Genomic DNA, 20720 nt, shown 5'->3' on the forward strand with positions numbered 1-20720 from the left:
TTTATTGATTTAAAAAATAGTTGTATGTATTGATTTAAAAAATAGTTGTATGTATTGATTTAAATTGACATGCATCCGCTAAGAAAAATAGTCCGTTGTTACAGTATTTAAACAGTCTGAATGAAACGGCAGCTCTCAGCTGTGTATTTACAAAACTAATGGCCCATCAACCACAGCTCTCTCCCCCCCTCCCCCCTTGATCTTTATTCTCCAGCAGCTAAATTAACGGTTGGTTACTCTGAGTGACAAGCTTACAGTTAGACACAACACTGTCATTGCAAGTGACCCTCAGTTAGTTGACTTTTATGTTCAACTGCTAAATTCGTTACTGATAAAAAAAGGGCTTCTACTGTACCTAATTACCTTAACACTAGAAACGCCAGAGGTTTTTGTATAGGCCTACCTAAACCTGTAAAATCCCGCTATTAGAATGCAATTTTTAACAACATAGGGTGCTACATAACACACTTTCAGGAAAAGTCAGGGACTGGGAGACTTTAATATTTTATTGAAAAAAAGTTACATTGCACACACACAACACACATCACACAAATTGACCCGATTGGCGGTTCTCTTATTAAATAAACTCACTAATTAATGAAACCAGTTCAATCCACATTATTCTTATTCTTATCATTCTTTATGAGCGCAGAAATAGTCTTAAAATCAGATCTGTTTTTTAAATGAAATCTGACGGCAGGCAGTTAGCTCTGATCACCTATGACAAATGCGCCGCACCTAATCGCTGGCCATTCAGCCACAGACACTGTTCGAAATGGGGGGGAGCTAGGAGGAGCTTGGCTCCCCCGAAGAGGGAGGGAGCTCCCCTGAAGGCTGACTTTGAGATAAATAGGGGGAGCCCAAAACAATCGTGCATATTTGTGTCACACAGATTAGAAATGTTGAGTTTCTGTAAATAACAGTTCTTGAAATAAATAATAGTTATTGTTCTTTACAGTTTCTGAATATTTGTTTTATATTTGTGAATATGTCTGGGTGTTCCCATCTGTATGTGGCGGCGCTGCATTCTTACTTACGTTGCTATGATTATGGCGGTGATGCCGGCGCGGTATTTGAAATGTTCATATTGATATTTGTTTAACTCTGGCTGTGTAATAAAAAAATATGGCAAAACGAAAACAGCCAAGCGTCACAGCTTTTGGATTCACAAGCAAAGAAGCGAAGGAGTCTAAAAATGACAACGTGAACGGAAAACAACTTTTAGTTGGCCGGCTGTAAGCGGCGTTAGGGTCGAGTTTGACAGCTCCACACCGAGGAAGAGGCCTGCCGATGCGGAGCCTGAAGAGGCTTCAACAACGGCCACATGACACCGTCTGTATTAGTAGAAGAGTGTTTTTATAGCAATTGATCGCATCCGCGCTGCTGCGCCAGTCAACAGAGCGTGCGTGTGACATATTTAGTAGCAGGATGTGCTCTGAAAAATAGGGCTCCCCGAAAGCAAATGGGTAATTCGAAAACTGACAGAGCTCCTTCTATACAAATCAAACTGTTGAAGGTGTGAAAGCACCTATTGTTTTAAATAATGGTCGGAATGTGACCTGTGAGCCTTCTGAATTACCGTGGGACAGCACATTCTAAACTAAAATGTTCAATCAATAAAGTAACATCTTATCTTATCTTAATAATATCTTCATATTAATAATAATAATAAATCATACAGTATGTGTCCGAAAGGGAGCAGGAGGAAGTAAACACAAAAATATACAAAAAATATACTGCATATTAAAGCAAACGATTGTAAAGGTAAAAGTATGAGCATAACAAATAAAGAAGTGTAATGTAAACATTTACATTATAATTATGATTATTTAATATATAAAGACTATATATTATTGAATTACAAGATTAGATATACTTTAGTTGATCTAAAATATTGACGTGTTCAAATGCTCTTCAAAACACAACTGAAAGTCCATGAAACTTGTCTTTCTGTATTTGTGAATGAAGCGCCATCTCCTGGTTAAAACCTGAAATTGAAAATCTGGCAACGCCCTCTTGGAAAATAGTGGGAGGGCTTAACATTCCTCTATACTGGTCTTTGGCAGGCCGTAGGCAGGAAGCTGTAAGCTGGAGTCCGAAATTCAGTGCTCCATCTGTAAGCAGACTTCCATACTTTTGGAATTGTATTTGTGCTGAGGGAGAGGTTAAAAAGAGAAGTAAGAGATGGAGCAATAAAATCTGCAGCTATCTTTAAAAAGAAAGGTTCAACGTTGTCCGGGCCAGCCGTTTTCCTAGGATCTAACTTGGATAATGCTTAATGAACAACACCAACAGTAAAAGGAGTAAAACTGAAAGGGTTTTCCAGACCACATTGTTCAGAGTGTTTGAGTAAGAAAACTACTTTTACTCACAGAAAAATGTATAACTTGCTACATCTCTCAGGTGAGTGGATTTATGGCAGGCGGTGAACCAACGATAAAAAGAACGGCTCTCACCAAGTACGACTCGATTCCCTTCGTTCGTACCAAAGAGAACATTCAAAAGAATCGGATCGTTCGCAAACGTAACATCGCTAATAGATACCACGTCTGTTCCCTGTGGGTAAAGGCTGTGTGACACAAAGGTAAAGCCGTGAAAATATTATAAAATTATTGAAACACAGCAGTTCATTGCTTCCTTGTAAAGTTTTATAAAGGCTAGGGCATGCCATCCGCCATGAGTGAAGACGAGAGTGAAGTCTTGTCTTCACTCTACCACTGAGGTGAAAGCTGACCTTTCTGCACAGTGTGCACGTTGATGAAGAAGCTCTGTGCCGGAGTCTCGTTGTCCAGGTCGCTGAGGGTGAAGCGGAAGCTGTCGTGACCTTTGAACCCTGCTGCGTTTGTGGCGGCATTGTGAGCATACCAGAGACGGTTCATCTCCACATCTTCCTGAGTGAAGTTCTGACCGGCCGACAGCTCGCTCCAATCCGACTCCTTCTGCAGATGAACCACCACAACATGAGCTCATCTAAAACAGAATCAATGACCAGTTTATATTCGAGTTTAGACAAATACATGCATTGCTTATAATAATAAAAAAATAGTAGAGGGTAAGAAACCATCTTTAAGGATAGGTACCTTTCCAGGGATAGTAGAAGTGTTCAGATCCTTAAATCAAGTCAAAAAAGGTATTTGTGTGAAAATGGTAAAAAAAAAAGTACTCAATATGCAGTTGAATGTTTCCTGTGTCAGTGTTATCACTATTATATACATAAACTGTATACAATGTTTGTTGGATCAATATTACTGCTAAATGTATATGACTACATCTCTAAAAAAGTAGCTATTCAGAGTTTAGCTTTGTGACAATGCATTTTCCAGTTTATTGTTGAGGCTTTTTAATTAAGTGTAGTAAGGTAAAGAATAAATATAATATCCTCAACACATAAAGGAACACTTCATCATTCAGTTTATAACAAACATTCAACATTCATATCAGCAGACAGTGAGGGGATAACTAACAATAATCTGGATAGTAACTAAAGCTCTCAGACCGATGTAGTGGAGTGAAAATATAGAATGGCATAAAAAGTAAATACTTAAGTAAAGTGCGAGAACCTCAAAATAGTACAGCACATTCCACCACTGTCTCAAATCAAAGAAAGATATCCACACACATCACCGTTGTCTCCTCACCTTTATCTGTAGCTTTCCGAAGCGTGGCACAGCGATCAGGGAGTAGAACAGCTGCTGCGGGGAGTTGTCCGGGTCCTCTGCCTCCAGAGCCACGCTAGAGATCACCCTGCGCTCACCAGGGTGCACCTCCAGCCCAGCGTTTCTAAAGACACCAACGCAGAAGAAAATATGGATTTACATATGTCCGTTTAACATTTTAGAATTGGAATGAGGTTTGGATGAGTTTTAGTGGATTCTTCTTTCGTCTGGTGTTTAGTTAATTCTTTATTTTGTTTGTTAAAGAGCTGGATTAGTGGTTGAAATGTCCAACATCTACCAGTCCAAGTTGTAATATGGAAATTATTTTTATATTTTATTTTATTTTGATTTCCTCACTGTTGTATGTACTTTTCGATTTACTTGCTTTTTTTTAGATACATTGTACTAGTATTGTTGGAGGCAGCCTCGGAGCAGAACATTTGGTAACACTTTCTATAACTACCATTTGTATAATGCATTATAATGTGTCAAAATCTGCAAGTACTGTTTAATTAATCCAGTGAAATGTCTCGTGAACAACACAGTGCTGAAAACCTGCAGACACAAGCAAGACATTTTTTTCTGAGAGCAGGTCTTTCCAGCGGGACCATGGAGATCAGGGGTGGTGTAGTTGTTGTGTGTAGCTGGTGTTTTGGGGGGTGGGCAAACATCAGAAAGCGTCTGGCTGCTTCCTCATTTGGAAATAAAATCCACGCAGGAGAGGAAGCTGCCACGTCCATCTTGCAGGAACGCAAAAACAAGGAGGCCGGTACCTGCCAAGTATTTGTGTTACTTCTGCCTCGGCAGCTTAACAGGACCAGCCCGGCATGTGCCAACACAAACACACACTCCATTTACACACACTCACACACCAACACACAAAATGGGAACAGCGCAAGTTAAGGGGGGGGGGGTCATAGATTTCCAGCAAAGAGAACGTCCACATGTGCACACACAGGTTAGTGAGGTACTTGTATTTCTATTGTATGTACCTTATGTAACTGCTTTACTATTTATAAGACAACAAATATATCACTGTTAGTTAGTTTTCTGATAAAAAAATAAAATATATACAGTGGGGCAAAACAGTATTTAGTCGGCCACAAATTGTGCAAGTTCTCCCACTTAAAAAGATGAGATAGGCCTGTAATTTTCTTCCTAGGTATACCTCAACTATGAGAGACAAAATGAGAACAAAAATCCAGAAAATCACATTTGATTTTTAAAGAATTTATTTGCAAATTATTGTGGAAAATAAGTATTTGGTCACCTACAAACAAACAATATTTCTGGCTCTCACAGACCTGTAACTTCTTCTTTAAGAGCCTCCTCTGTCCTCCACTTGTTAACTGTATTAATGACACCTGTTTGAACTCGTTATCAGTATAAAAGACACCTGTCCTCAACCTCAAACAGTCACACTCCAAACTCCACTATGGCCAAGACCAAAGAGCTGTCAAAGGACACCAGAAACAAAATTGTAGACCTGCGCCAGGCTGGGAAGACTGAATCTGCAATAGGTAAGCAGCTTGGTGTGAATAAATCGACTGTGGGAGCAATTATTAGAAAATGGAAGACATACAAGACCACTGATAATCTCCCTCGATCTGGGGCTCCACGCAAGATCTCACCCCGTGGGGTCAAAATGATCACAAGAACGGTGAGCAAAAATCCCAGAACCACACGGGGGGACCTAGTCAATGATCAGCAGAGAGCTGGGACCAAAGTAACAAAGGCTACCATCAGTAACACACTATGCCGCCAGGGACTCAAATCCTGCAGTGCCAGACGTGTCCCCCTGCTTAAGCCAGTACATGTCCAGGCCCGTCTGAAGTTTGCTAGAGAGCATTTAGATGATCCAGAAGAGGATTGGCAGAATGTCATAAGGTCAGATGAAACCAAAATAGAACTTTTTGGTAAAAACTCAACTAGACGTGCTTGGAGGAGAAAGATTGCTGAGTTGCTTCCAAAGAATACCATACCTACTGTGAAACATGGGGGTGGAAACATCATGCTTTGGGGCTGTTTTTCTGCAAAGGGACCAGGACGACTGATTCGTGTAAAGGAAAGAATGAATGGGGCCATGTATCGTGAGATTTTGAGTGACAACCTCCTTCCATCAGCAAGGGCATTGAAGACGAAACGTGGCTGGGTCTTTCAGCATGACAAAGATCCCAAACACACCGCCCGGGCAACGAAGGAGTGGCTTCGTAAGAAGCATTTCAAGGTCCTGGAGTGGCCTAGCCAGTCTCCAGATCTCAACCCCATAGAAAATCTTTGGAGGGAGTTGAAAGTCCGTGTGGCCCAGCGACAGCCCGAAAACATCACTGCTCTAGAGGAGATCTGCATGGAGGAATGGGCCAAAAATACCGGCAACAGTGTGTGAAAACCTTGTGAAGACTTACAGAAAACGTTTGACCTCTGTCATTGCCAACAAAGGGTATATAACAAAGTATTGAGATTAACTTTTGTTATTGATCAAATACTTATTTTCCACCATAATTTGCAAATAAAGTCTTTAAAAATCAGACAATGTACATTTTCTGGATTTTTTTTCTCATTTTGTCTCTCATAGTTGAGGTATACCTAGGATGAAAATTACAGGCCTCTCTCATCTTTTTAAGTGGGAGAACTTGCACAATTGGTGGCTGACTAAATACTTTTTTGCCCCACTGTATATATATGATTATTATTATAAAGCTATCAAGTTTTACAAATATCTCTGGCTTTACATGCTGCAAGAGTGACTTTTTTTTTTTACTCATTATTCATCAAAAATAAGAATCCAAAAATATTATATATAATTCTTAAATTGGCCATTCTGCACAAGAGCACATTCACTATTGGTACTTAAAGTTTTGGTGCTTATACTTTTGTAGTAAGTACACAATAAATTAGTAAGGTATATTGAATGCAGGGCTTAACGTATTTCTACACTGTGGTAGTACTACCTAAAAATACACGTAAAGATGTTTTCTCTATGTAAAACTACGTATAAGTTAAACCTTATCCATCTGTCGGGCGTTCAAAAAACCTAACCTTGACCTTAAACCTCACACAGACCTCATATTTCCATCATATGAACAACATGTTGTATGGGTGTGTGTGTGTGTGTGTGTGTGTGTGTGTACAGTGCATCCGGAAAGTATTCATATCCCTTAACGCTTTTGACATTTTGTTATGACACTGAAAATTGAGCTCAGATACATCCCGTTTCCTCTGATCATCCTTGAGATGTTTCTATAACTTGATTGGAGTCCACTTGTGGTAAACTAAATGTATTGGACATTACTTGGAAAGGTACACACCTGTCTTTATGAGGTCCCACAGTTTACAGTGCATATCAGAGCAAAAACCTTGTCATGAGATCCTGGGAATTGTCTGTAGACCTCAGAGACAGGGTTGTATCAAGGCACGGTTCTGGGGAAGGGTACATAAATATTTCTGCACCATTGTGCCAACAAGCACAGTGGTCTCCATCATTTGCAAATGGAAGATGTTTGAAACGACCAGGGCTCCTCCTAGAGCTTGCTGCCCAAACCAAACTGAACATCGGGGGAGAAGGACCTTCGTCAGAGAGGTAACCAAGAACCCGATGGTCTCTCTGACAGAGCTCCAGTGTTCCTCTGTGGAGATGGCAGAACCTTCTAGAAGGACAACCATCTGTGCAGCACTCCACCAATCAGGCCTTTATGGTCGAATGGCCAGAAGGAAGCCACTCCTCAGTAAAAGGCACATGAAAGCCCCCATGGAGCACCTAGAGGACTCTCAGACCATGAGAAACCAAATGGTCTGGTTTGATGAAACCAAATTTGGCCTAAATGCCGAACATCATGTCTGGAGGAAACCAGGCACCGCTCATCACCAGGCCAATACCATCCCTACAGTGAAGCATGGTGGTGGCAGCATCATTGGAACTTGGAGATTAGTCAGGATGGACCTCAGACTGGGGCGAAGGTTCACCCCTCAACAGGACAACGACCCTAAGCACACAGCCACGATAACAAAGGAGTGGCTTCAGGATAAGTCTGTGAATGTCCTTGAGTGGCCCACCCAAAGCCCATACTTGAACCCGATTGAACATCTCTGGAGTGTAGGAGTCGGGAGGGCTGATAATTTATTCCGGCATATTACTCAGACCTACTAATTGATCTAATAGAAGTTATTGAGTCTATGTAAGTTTACTGCTTGGCTCAGTTCCACCAACGTCAGCAAGATATCACCTCTATTAACTTCCCGAAGAACCAGGTTCAATTAACTGCTGTTTTAATTTTTTAAAACCCGCTAAATCTGTTCAAGCGATCCCGAAGGATTTTGATATCAGTAAATGAGGTGTGGCCCTACCTAAGTGTGAGTGTGGCAGGGTGCAATCTTACCTTTGAAGCAGGAGAGGAGAGCACAGATGTCTTTTAAGTTATCCCAATCCAAAAGGTGGGATCAGTTTATTTGAAGAAAAATGGTCCACAAGTATACAAGGTTTTTACCTTCTGTCGTTACAAAATTATAATCATACTAAACATATCCTGCTGGGGTCGTTTTCTAATCTAAAACCTTGATTCATAGTTTAGAATTCCGACATAATCCAAAGGAATCTCCTCACGGATCGAAGGTGCTAACATCCACAACCTATAGGCTGATACATAAAGAGGCCGCTCCTCAGAATGATCAGTTAGAATTCCAGTTTTAAACTTTCATCCAACCATTCACTCAGCATTCAATACACAGAGATTTAAGCAATAGTTACCAAGTTTGAGAGAACCTTACCGAGGTGAAAACCCAGCTCTGCAGGGAGAGAGTATACCAGGGGAATCTCTCTCTCTCTCTTTCTTTCTTTCTTTCTCTCTCTCTCTCTTTCTCTCTCTCTCTCTCGCTCTCTCTCTCGCTCTCTTTCTCTCTCTCTCTTTCTCTCTCTCTCTCTCTCTCTCTCAATTCAATTCAATTCAAAGGGGCTTTATTGGCATGAAAGTTAAATTAAACAATGTTGCCAAAGCATCACAATACAAAATAATTAACAACCTTAACATGCATTTCAAATATTTATATATTATTGATGATATATATATGTACAGTGATACAATTACAGTTCAACACGTGTGTGTTTGTGTGTGTGTGTGTGTGTGTGTGTGTGTGTGTGTGTGTGTGTGGCAGTGGCGGTTCTACGGGGTGGCACGGGGTGGCAGCTGCCACCTCAGAAAAATGCCTTGCCACCCCAGCTGCCACCCCAGTTGGCAGCTTAGTTTTGAAAGAAAAGTTGGGACTCATCAGACATTTATGAGAGAAAATCTCTAATGTCCGAGTGCAAGTGAATGCAGCACAAGAAGCGAGCCTTGTAACCCCTCCCCCGGCCCTGGCGCGAGCGTAGAAATATGATTGGCAGCGATTTCATTTGAACGGGAGAACAGCGCAAAACGAGAATCATTTTGGATCCAAGTAGACGGAAGGAATGAGTTATTTGCGGTCAGTGGCGGCGCCAGGGTAGGCTACAGCCATACCAAGAAATGGCTTAGCCCCACCATGAAAAATGATGTTAAAGTAAGCAAAAATAAAGTCTGCCAAGTAAGTCTGCGGAGTAAATTGCACAGACAGCAGTTAGTAAGATTGATTTCAGTAGAAAACCTTTGTAACGTAGTGATCGTCTTCTCAATAGAACATCTTTGACAATGTCTTCTGGCCAATCAGAATCAAGATAACGGTGTGGTGTTGTTGCAGGAAGTCCCGACGGAGAATACTTTTGCCGTAGTACATCTCTATATACATCAATACAACCTTACGTGTTGATAGAAATCAACAAAAATAAAACCCCACGGTTTGATGATTGATAGGTGTGTGGGCTGTCTTTCATTTTGACACACAGCCTCTTCCCTCTTCTCTCTGTGAGGAGCAGCAGGTTCAGCTTTCAGAACAAAGTAACAAACTAAAATGGCATTCATTTTTTTAAATATGTCGTGTAGTAATAGATTTACTTATTATTCTTCTCAAGAGAGTACCAGAATGTGTATTTTATGTTAGTATTTCAAAAAATCTCCTGGGGGAGAATCCCCCCAGACCCCGCTGCAGGGGTTGGCATTTCAGCATGTCAACTCTTCCACCTGTGGGGAAATTGCAGGTTTGAATCCAGGTCGCCCTTTTTATTTACCACAAGACAAATGTGCCTTTTTATTATTGGATTGAGACAGGGAAATAATCTAAACCTCACGCGTGGCGTTTCACTGTCAAGGGGAGCGTGTATGTAATTACATTGCAAATACTGCCCCACCTCTCTATGGGTTAGCCCTACCATAGATTACCCAACAAAAATACTCTGGAGCCGCTACTGTTTGCGGTCTACAATGACAGAGAAGAGCCTGTCAGGTTGGCTGTACTCAGCATTGAATCAAAACGCACCATTGCTTTAAATCTTAATCATTTTGTGAGGCGTTTTGCTGATCAAGATGGTAATCGCGATATTGAGCTGTTATAGACATGCCAACATGATGCTGTGCTCACGGATGAGTCGATGAGCATAAAAAACTGTTAAGATGATGACCTTACATGTGTATAACATTTTTCTTCTTTGTGGGGTTCTGCCCCCAAACAACAGTTTCAAGTCCTGAGAAAGTCAAATAAGACGGTGTGTAAAACTACACTGCCCAGCCCAAAAAAAGTAACCACTTTGATTTAACTAGGCCAGTAGGTAAGGACTTTTCACTGGATGATTATATATGTACAGTATATGTTTTTGCTGAATACACGTTTTTTAACCCTAACTGATGCAGTTAGTCATTTCTTTAATTTTTTTTATTTCTGATGTAAAGTCAAGGTTGTAACTGTTTGCAATGAAGTTGTGGGGCGCTGAACTGTTCCTTTGATTCTTTTGATATATTATATAGTAATTACTTGTCTTTCAAAATTGAAGGAGGGTGAGCAAGCATCTTGAGGAATATTCATCATTAATTCCTCCAAAAAATATAGTTTATTTAATAATAACACTGAATATGTGAATCATAACACTGATTGACAGCTGATAAAAATAATATGATTGTTAATAGTATCATATTAATTTAGACAAACATTGATGAGACAGTTAATTAATGTACTTATTGCAGCAGTCTTCATATATTTGGTACCCCTGCTGGTCTAAGAGTGAAACAAACTCATTCAGTTATTGTTCAGTTAAAATTGTGCCACAATAATGTAATGTGTCACCTAATGTTATTGAGTTAAAATATCAATATTGTGGCTTTCCAAGATAACATTGATTGATATGACTGCGATTAAATCAGCATATACTTCTGCCAGGGGATGCCACCCCTGAAATTCTCCTGCCACCTTCTTGCCACCCCATGAATATTTTTCTAGATCCGCCCCTGGTGGGTGGGTGGGTGGGTGGGTGTGTGTGTGTCTCAGAGAGAGTTCCCCTGGTATAATGCTCTCTCCCCCGGAGAGCTAGGTTTTTGCTCTCGGTAAGGTTTTCTCAAACTTGTTAAATATCTCTCGACTGTCTTTATTGAATGTGGAGTGAATTTCTGGACTGAATGAGTGGAATTAATTGAAATGTGTTTGTGAGTATTAGTACCCGCCACCTGTCGGAATATAGGTATGGAATTGATTTGAATTGATTTGGTGAATGAAAGTTTGAATGTGCTTTTTATTACCACCGGTCATTTATGAGGAGATGCCTCAAAATACTTTCGGATGATTTTAAATGTCACAACTGAATTGGGCAGTTGAAGTAAAAATGTAGGGTAATACATGTAAAACTGTGAATTAAAGTTTCATATTAGAACATGATCACAGCATGATATGTTTAGTATGATTATAATGTTGTAGCGAGAGAAGGTAAAAACCCTGTATACGTGTGGACCATTTTTCTTCAAATAAACTGATCCCAGCTTTTGGACTGGGACAACTTAAAAGACATCTGCGCTCTCCTCTCCTGCTTCAAAGGTAAGATTGCACCCTGCCACACTCACACTTAGGTAGGGCCACACCTCATTTACTGATATTAAAATCCTTCGGGATCGCTTAAACAGATTTAGCGGGTCGTCTGAATTGAAGCAGCAGTTAATTGAACCTGGTTCTTCAGGAGTTAATAGAGGTGAGATCTTGCTGATGTTGGTGGATCTGAGCCAAGCAGTAAACTTACATTGACTCAATAACTTCTGTTAGGTCAATTAGTATGTCTGAGTAATTTGCCGGAATAAATGATCAGCCCCCCCGACTCCTACAACATACAACACCTTACCACCCTGCCGGAAACGGTCAAGCTGAGAGATTCAACCGAACACTCCTGTCCATGCTCAAGAACCTGACAGAAGAAGCAAAGTCAGACTGGAAAAGCTCTCTAACCAAGGTTGTGCACGCATATAACTGTACGCGCAGTGAAGCAACAGGTTATGCTCCTTACTAACTCCTTTATGGTAGAAATCCTCGGCTAACTGTTGACATCATGTTCGGCCTGATTCCATGTGACCAGAATACTTCTCAAAGTGAATATGCAAGTAAGTGGAGAAGAAGGATGCAAGATGCATACAAGCTAGCATCACAGACATCTCAGAGAGAACAAAAAAGAGCAAAGAAGCATTATGACCGCAAGACTTATGTTGTTGATCTACAACCTGGGTGTAGAGCAGGGCTTCTCAAATTCCGGACCAAGGTCCGGATCCGGACCGAACTGTAAATCAATCCGGACCAAACCCTGGCCTGTGTCCCATTATACAAAATAAAAAATTATACAAAATAAAAAAATAAAAACTTTCTGATTCTGATGTAAATTAATGTATATTTTCTTGTGTCTGACGCGTTGTGAGAATGAACGTGCATATATATTTACTTGTGTGCGCGAGCGTGACACGCATTGCAGACTGCAAGTTAACCGCAAGTTTACCTTGACTTTTTAATGCTTCTAATGCCTTTTTTGCCGAGGTTCAAGCATAGACTGTATATATAAATGGACGTAGGGTCCGTGACGTTACCCATAGGATTCTGCAGTTGCCGAGAAGCCCTTAGTAGGCGGAGTCGGCCACTAACGGCTCGACAGTGACGTCAGAGTTCAACTGTGGCTAACGTTTATTTTGAAAAGCTATTCCGGAAGAGATCTCTGAAGTACCAACAGTAACCTTGACTTCCGGCTTTAACAAAAACGCCATTGCAGCCGTTTAAATGCATTAAATAAAAAGTCATGAAAGAGAGTATGAGGAGAAAAGGAATGACTGTACAACGTCTAAATCCTCTGTTATGCGCGATAACGGACATTGAAGACCGAGGTGGGAGGTCCCCCTACATCGCCAACCGACATGTGAGGAGGAGCCAACGGAGGATACATAACCAGCCGACGTGCGTGGTTGGGTCTCTCTTCCTTCGCTGCAGACCCGAGAACACAGCTGTGTGCTCCCGACTACATTCTGTCTGATTCATTACCACGCTATTTAATTAAAGTAACCAATCTGACCTTTCTCAGATACTCCATTTTCTCTTACTTTTTAAGCTTCTCTCCTGGGACGCGGGAACAACGAAAATAGCTAATATGTCCCAGCAAAAACAAAGCCAAGCCCTGGCGACAGCATTTCACATTCACAGCTCAAACAAGAAGCCAAACCTTTCATTCTCCATCAAACCAATCCTGGATCCCATCACCTCATATTACTTCCAAGCGGCAAACTCTGTGGAAGAGCCGGGACGCCAATACGGAAGTGGCACACACTGCAGTTCATATATTGGCCGATAGGGACTGACTGCAGAAAGGAGCAATTTCCATAGACCCCCATGTTAAAATGCCCAACTTTAAAGCAGAAAAAAACATGTTTCTACCCATGGAAGCAATAAATATTATTATGAATATAGTTAGATTCCACCTTCATGATTATGGATCTGTGAGTGAATTGTTTTCTAACACAACCCTTTTATTTATATTAGGTCTTAAAGTTTTTGCAGAAATTAGGGCGTGGTCACATTGAGTGACGGCTCTGTGAAGTGACTGCTGCTGTTAGCTTCTTGTCTCTCTGCTAGCTGCTCCGTGAAGCAACAGGCAGGCAGAGTGCCTGTTCAGCTCATCCAGGGAACCGGCTTGCCCCCGGCCGTGTTTGTGTGTTCTTCATGCTTATATATCGCACTATTGTGACTCGCTCTGCGGTTGAAACAGACGGTGCATGAATGCGGTTTTGTGGTAAGTGAAATTCGAGTACTTATTTATGTGTTAATGATTTTAATCAGCTACGTAATTTATGTTACGGCTTGGGTTAGCGTGTAAGCTAGTGGTAGCTACATCGGTGCTAACGATGCTAATAGTAGCCTCCAAGTTAAAATCACAGACTATATATAAACGTTAAAACGAAATAGACAAGTGTTAAGTGGGCTAATACTGTATAACAAAAGGCTTCTGTTTGAGGTTGATAAAATAAGGTCATCCTTGTAACTTAGAGAGATGATTATTATTTAGGTAAGAACTGTATGCATCACTAAGGTTAATTTAAATTGGCTATGCTCAAGTATGTAGACAACTAATGTCGAAGTAGTGTGGTGAAATCAACCTCACAATAAGATGTGTGTATATTACAATTATTAATGTCATATTTCAAGATGATTACTTAGATATTACAATATGGTTGGTTGAGCTGGAGTTCATTATTGAGCTTACACGTTAACGTCTGAAGAACGAACCCAAACCTTGTTGTTTTTATTAATTGCATTACCAAATGGGTATCAAATAAACAGCAAGCATCGGTAACACAACTTCCAAAGTTATAGTAAAATAAAAAGGACCCTGACTCGGACAATACACAATCCAACATGTTCAACAGAAGATAATCAGTTATATTGTTTGTACACATGGTACTTTACATATATCTGTTTGTTTAAGGTGTCCAGGTGATGCAGACAGGCTGGACCAGAGAGTGAGAGACAGAACTGGACTCCTCACAGCAGTGAACTTCAGCACAGGTACAAATACAATTTTTTTCATACTGTACAAAGAATCAAGAAAGATATTGGTTTAAATAAATGAAGTATTGCCTTTAATACACTGACATACATTCCATTAAACAATACTAGATCACCTACACACCAGTGGAGTTGAGGGTTTTTTCTGTGCAAAAAGTTACATTTAGATTTTAACAAGCAATATGATTTTGTCAGCTTTCTGTTTTAATGTATTGAAGGCTAAGATATTTAACACAAAGTGAGAACTGCTACTATTTATCTCTCAATATTGTCTGTAAAAAAACGTGGTAAAAGTTATTCTTTCAGTGAGACAAAAGAGCAAGCTTCTACAGTTGCACTACGTTTTGATAACAGTTACATATTATTTTGATAATAACATATATTTCAATGTTGATGAACTTCATACTTTTCATTCATAATCTGATTGTCTTTGTAGCTCAATGTTGAAATAAAAAAAAACATTACAATTACAAAATAATTATATCTACAGCCCCTAAACACACAAACACACCTCTTTCATAAACAACACACTTGTTCTGCAATAATATGTTTTATGTTTCCTGTAATTTTTGTTAGGAAAGGACATGCCTGAAAGACACAATATTTTCTCCTTCTCTGAGGGTCAAGAAGAACATCCAAGAGGAACATTAAAAGCTGATGTTATGAGATTTTAAGACCAGTACACTAAGAAACTACTTTTATTGTAAAAACAGTCAGCTGATGGAATGCACCTATTTCCACATCTACAGTCCATTTGCCTCGCTTTTTGAGCTTCACATCACTTGTGCCTTGTACCGCAGAGTTTGCAACGTCACAAATAAATGGGGCCAATCTTCAGTCAGATGTGAATGTGGAATCTAACATTTTCAGTAAGAATAATGGACGAAAGGAGTGCAAATACAAATACAATTTATTGAAATGTGAACCAAAACTTAATCAAACATGTTTTAAATAAAAAGCACATATGGACAGAAGGTGTAAAACTATTAAAGTAAACACATTTAGTCAAATAAAGTGACAGACTAGGCCTGTGCAGTTGGTATCAGCTTTGCCCAGCATGGGCTCCTCCATCAGACCAGGTCCTCCTTGCAGAGGAAAGACCCTCAGTCCTCTCCGGGCCAAACAAACAGACAGGACGTCCATCACACGGAGGTTTCTCCCTGAAGTCTCTGCAGCTTTCTGGACACCACGCTGTCTCAATCCGTCCACACTGAATATGAGAGGGGGGAAATGAAAATAACAAAATGCTTTAGACAATAAGAAATATAAAGTTGACTGTTGAGTTGCTCAGTTTTTTTAGATTGTCAATACTATTACTGTATAACTAATATATCAGGTTAAGAGCTACATTCAAATAAAGATTGGTCTTTAAATACATGTTGTCTTTTGAATTGTTTGTCTAAAGTCAAGGATCTAGAACTGGTACTTAGTTTTAATGATACAGTCTGGTTATTATGCTGTTTGGAGGAGGCCTCACAGGTAAGAGCACTAACTAGCTACAATCACATGTACCTTAGCTTGACTTACATGTATTAAACGTATAATTAAGTGATATCAAAATATAAATAACTCATGTCATGCAAACATATTAATATTTGATTGATTCCAGTGTTGAATTTAGCACAATTGCATACAAACGTTAAGGGATTTTAAGATTCTGAAGTATTATGCTAAAAACTCAATAACTTGGATTATTATTTATAGTTTTGCTGAATAGTTTCATATCGGCTTACCTTAGAAACGTAAAATGCCACGGCAGTGTGCAGATGGGGAGCATGTTAGCTTAGCTTGGTAGCTTCAGCTAGCTCTGGAACTTTCAGCTCGGCTCCGCCTCTTTGCCCTTATTTGGAGCAGGCTGGAGAAGGCGGAAGTTGAACTCTGACGTCACTGTCGAGCCGTTAGTGGCCGACTCCGCCTACTAAGGGCTTCTCGGAAAACTCTGCAGAATCCTATGGGTGACGTCACGGACCCTACGTCCATTTATATATACAGTCTATGATTACTTCACAGCAGCCTAGCATCAACAGAGACGAGTATGCTCATGGGTCACGTAATGTTAGGTTTGAGAACAACCGTTGTATTACAGGCCTCAAAACCACAGTGGTTAACCTTCCTCATCGCCCTATCCTATGTCTCCGAACTACAATCATGACCACTCAAACCTGAATGACTTTGTAACATACTTTGCACGGTGCGAGCATGTGGCTCCCAGCGGCTCAGGAAGAAATCCCTCCGGATTCTAAAAGACCCCCATCACCCCAGCCACAAACTGTTCAGTCTGCTGCCGTCAAGCAGGCGTTACCGCAGCATCCGGACAAAAAACACCAGATTCAGAGACAGTTTCATCCCACAGGCAATAAGACTGTTAAACACCTGAATTGTTGTAACAACATCCATAACATTCATCTGCTATTTAGCAATTATTGATCATATATATTATTCCAATAGCTTGCATATAGACTTTTATTTCACTACTTCACTTTTTTTAAACTATTTTTCTTTTTGTATTTACTTTTTAATATTTACTTGCACTATGTTTTTCTGTATTATTGTGTTGCAGTCTTGGAGAAGCCTGTGACCTAATATTTTCATCGACATAACTACTCTGTAGCTATGTTGGTATGACAAATAAAGAACCTTGAACATTGAACCTTGGCTACAGGTTTGCTTCAATTCAGTGACAAACCTCAGAATTACAGGGCCTGGAAACGGTCCTTCCAGACCCCGGGGTTTAGACCTGACACCAAGTTAGGAGATGGATCTTTTGCACAAGTGGCTTGGTAACAAGGCAAGACAACATGTCGAACAGATAATAGCAATACAAATAAACTACCCTGAAGCAGGATTAGCAATGATATGGGAAAGACTCGAGCGAACATATGTCTCACCAGAATTAATTGAAGACGCTCTGTTCAAGCGCATTGACACCTTTCCTAAAATAACAAATCAAGATTATTCCAAACTGACAAAGTTAAGTGATCTATTAATGGAACTTCAATCTGCCAAAGCAGAAAGAGAGTCTCTCCTTCCTCGACACAGCAAGAGGCGTCAACCCAATAGTGCAGAAGCTTCCATTCGGTCTGCAGGAAAAGTGGGCATCAGTTGGTGCATCCTACAATCGGCAAAATCTTGTCCACTATCCACCCTTTGACTTCTTTGTGAACTTTGTCAGCCAGGAGGCTATCATGAGAAATGATCCGAGCTTCAACTTCACCTCCCACATAGAACAAGCTAAACAGAATGAGAAGACAGGTTGGAAACCAAACAAATATCGGGAGGTCTCTGTCCACAAAACAGAGATCTTTCCCGGATCCGTTACTGAGACCGGTGAGCGCCCAACAAAATCTGAGGACTTCGATAAAATGTGTCGGATACATGTCGTACATTCCGAACAAAGCCCATTGAGGAGCGTAAGGCATTCCTAAAAGAGAATGTGTGCTTCAAATGTTGTTCTTCGTCATCACATTTTGCGAAGAACTGTAAAATGAAAATTCAATGTTTTTAATTCAAAAGTGAAAGACACTACAAATCACTTCAACCTGGATGGAGGAGGTGGTCCCTGCTCCAGAGCATGGCGGGGAGGAGAAGAAAAGTTCACCTCCTCCTCATGTCACTACCAAATGCACAAACGTCTGTGGCGGAGATCTGGCAGGTAGATCCTGCTCCAAAATATGTCTTGTAAAAGTATATCCATCAGGCCACAAAGACAAAGGAATGAAACTGTATGCAATTTTGTACGAACAGAGCAATAGATCATTAGTTCGTTAACAGTTATTTGAAATGTTCAGTGACCAAAGTCCAAGTGCTCCTTACACATTGAGAACATGTGCTGGAGTGAAAGAATCAGAAGGAAGAAGAGCCAGTGGCTATGAAGTTGAGTCTCTGGATGGAACTGTCCACATCCCATTGCCCAGCCTCATAGAATGCAATGACATTCCTAACAACAGAGACGAGATCCCAACCCCTGATGTGGCTCTCAATCATGCACACCTAAAGTCAGTGGTGCACCTCATCCCAGACATTGACCCACAAGCCCCTATCATCTTCTGTTAGGTCGGGACGTAATCAGAGTTCATGAGGTTCGCGAACAGGTGAACGGCTAACACAACCTGTCTTATGCGCAAAAGTTAGATCTGGGATGGGTCATTGTAGGCAATGTTTGTCAAGAAAGCGTCAACAAACCATTGACGATCAACATCTTCTACACGAAAACCACAGAGCATCCTATTCTCCAAGTCACTCTGAATTCAGAGGGGAAAACCTCCTGTGATGCTGACCACCTTGGAAGTACTGTGCCCAATCTGGACCAATTGCCTTTTGTGCCGACAGATCAGAACCCCACAGATCATGCAACACATTCGGTGGCTTCAGCTCATTTAAAATACACTAACTGGCTGATTGAACCCAAGTTTCTGTCCAAGCCAGAGCCAAGTATCTCTGAGAGCACCTATGATCTTGTGGATCCGACTTCAGACCCAGATATCTGCCTTCAAGTGTCTACTTTGAGCACTGCAACCGCTCACAAGCAGCTTTGTTCCAAGCGATCTGCCATGTCCTCTTTATGGGAGTCACTCACTCCTGCTGTTTCTCGCCTCTTGCACATCGCATGTGTGTTCAAGGCAACCCCAAAAAAGAACAGTTATCGTAAGGGCTGGCATTGCTGCGATGCAGAATTCACTGTTGAGGAATCCAATCAGGCCGCAGATATCATCATTCAAGCATGCAAGTAGTGGCAGTCAAATCAAGTACCAAGATATGAATGGCCTCTTCGACTGACAACACAGACTTTTCCTAACAAAGACGGGAAGGTGCATCAGGTCGAGGTGAAGATCATCGAACCAGGAGGGACTTTGCTCTTCCTTAGGCCTGTTCCAGAGATGGTGCCTCTTCTCCCCCCAGATGGCTAGGTCATGGAAGTGTTCTAGATTTGGGTGACGTGTTGCCACGCCAGACAGGGAGTGTTCTGTTACAGCTAAGTTTAGTATTGTTTGCATTTTCTGGGCTATTTTTTGTGTTCCTATTGTGCCTGGTCGTGGTCCCTTTAAGAATCAGGATGAGATCATCAGATGGGTGTGTCAGGTGATGGAGGCGTGTGGCGCAGTGGATAGAGCCTTTGTGTTGGGATCAGGGGGTCACAGGTTCAAACCCCACTGCAGTCAGCATGTCGTTGTGTCCCTGGGCAAAACACTTCACCCTAAATGGCTCCTGTTGGGATTGCCCACAGTATTGAGTATGTAAGTCGCTTTGGATAAAAGTGTCTAACATGTAATGTGATCATTAGATAGGAAATAGGCAAAGCATTGCTCTGTGAGCAATATGGTATTGTTTGTAAAGAAATCCAGCTACATCTGCATACGTCTTCATGCCTTCAATCGCATCATATGTACGTATTGTTTATGTTATTAACAATTACAGATGATTCTTTTTTGAAAATATTGTATTCTGTGATGTTTAATGCTGGAGATATTCCGAGTTGTCTCAATATTGTACAAGGTTAATGCAAGGAGAGTTAAAATATGATGCCATTTATAACTGTTTAAAGGGGACCTATCATGCAAAATGCACTTTTTTATGTCTTTTATACACTGAACAAAAATATAAATGCAACACTTTTGTTTTTGCTCCCATTTTTCATGAGATGAACTCAAAGATCTAAAACATTTTCTATTTACACAAAATAACCATTTCTCTGAAATATTGTTCACAAATCTGAAAAAATGTGTGATAGTGAGCACTTCTCCTTTGCCGAGATAATCCATCCCACCTCACAGGTGTGGCATATCAAGATGCTGATTAGACAGCATGATTATTGCACAGGTGTGCCTTAGGCTGGCCACAATAAAAGGCCACTCTGAAACGTGCAGTTTTGCTTTATTGGGGGGGGGGGGGGCCCGAAAACCCTAGGGTTAAACCCTAACCCTAACATGTCACCCATTGAGCATGTTTGGGATGCTCTGGATCGGCGTATACGACAGCGTGTTCCAGTTCCTGCCAATATCCAGCCACTTCGCACAGCCTCAAGGTCTGGGGGGGGTCCGAAAACCAGTCAGTATCTGGTGTGACCACCATTTGCCTCATGCAGTGCAACACATCTCCTTCGCATAGAGTTGATCAGGTTGTTGATTGTGGCCTGTGGAATGTCGGTCC

General features: G+C 40.9%; 1 protein-coding gene and 2 long non-coding RNA genes across 4 annotated transcripts in view; 1 reads left to right on the forward strand and 2 right to left on the reverse strand.

The window, feature by feature from the left end:
• The window catches only part of frem1b (Fras1 related extracellular matrix 1b), a 273903-nt gene that overhangs the window by 128174 nt on the left and 125009 nt on the right, over positions 1-20720 (reverse strand). Inside the window, exons 22-23 of the mRNA XM_079670558.1 lie at positions 3639-3780; positions 2735-2939 (exon numbers count right to left, since the gene is read on the reverse strand). Coding sequence (XP_079526684.1) covers positions 2735-2939; positions 3639-3780 — 347 coding nt within the window. The remainder of the gene's footprint in view (positions 1-2734; positions 2940-3638; positions 3781-20720) is intronic.
• On the forward strand, positions 12781-15950 carry LOC307032677. 2 transcript variants are annotated; one of them, XR_013806352.1, is made up of 3 exons: positions 12781-13800; positions 14494-14573; positions 15150-15950. It is a non-coding gene; the product is annotated as an uncharacterized lncRNA (long non-coding RNA). The 2 variants fall into 2 exon arrangements; XR_013806351.1 differs by having other exon boundaries at positions 12781-14573.
• On the reverse strand, positions 15466-16865 carry LOC307032740. Its single transcript, XR_013806370.1, has 2 exons — positions 16307-16865; positions 15466-15783 (listed from the first exon to the last, which is right to left on the reverse strand). It is a non-coding gene; the product is annotated as an uncharacterized lncRNA (long non-coding RNA).

The sequence above is a fragment of the Notothenia rossii genome, assembly GCF_949606895.1.
Source record: "Notothenia rossii genome assembly, chromosome: 1".
Lineage (NCBI taxonomy): Eukaryota > Metazoa > Chordata > Actinopteri > Perciformes > Nototheniidae > Notothenia > Notothenia rossii.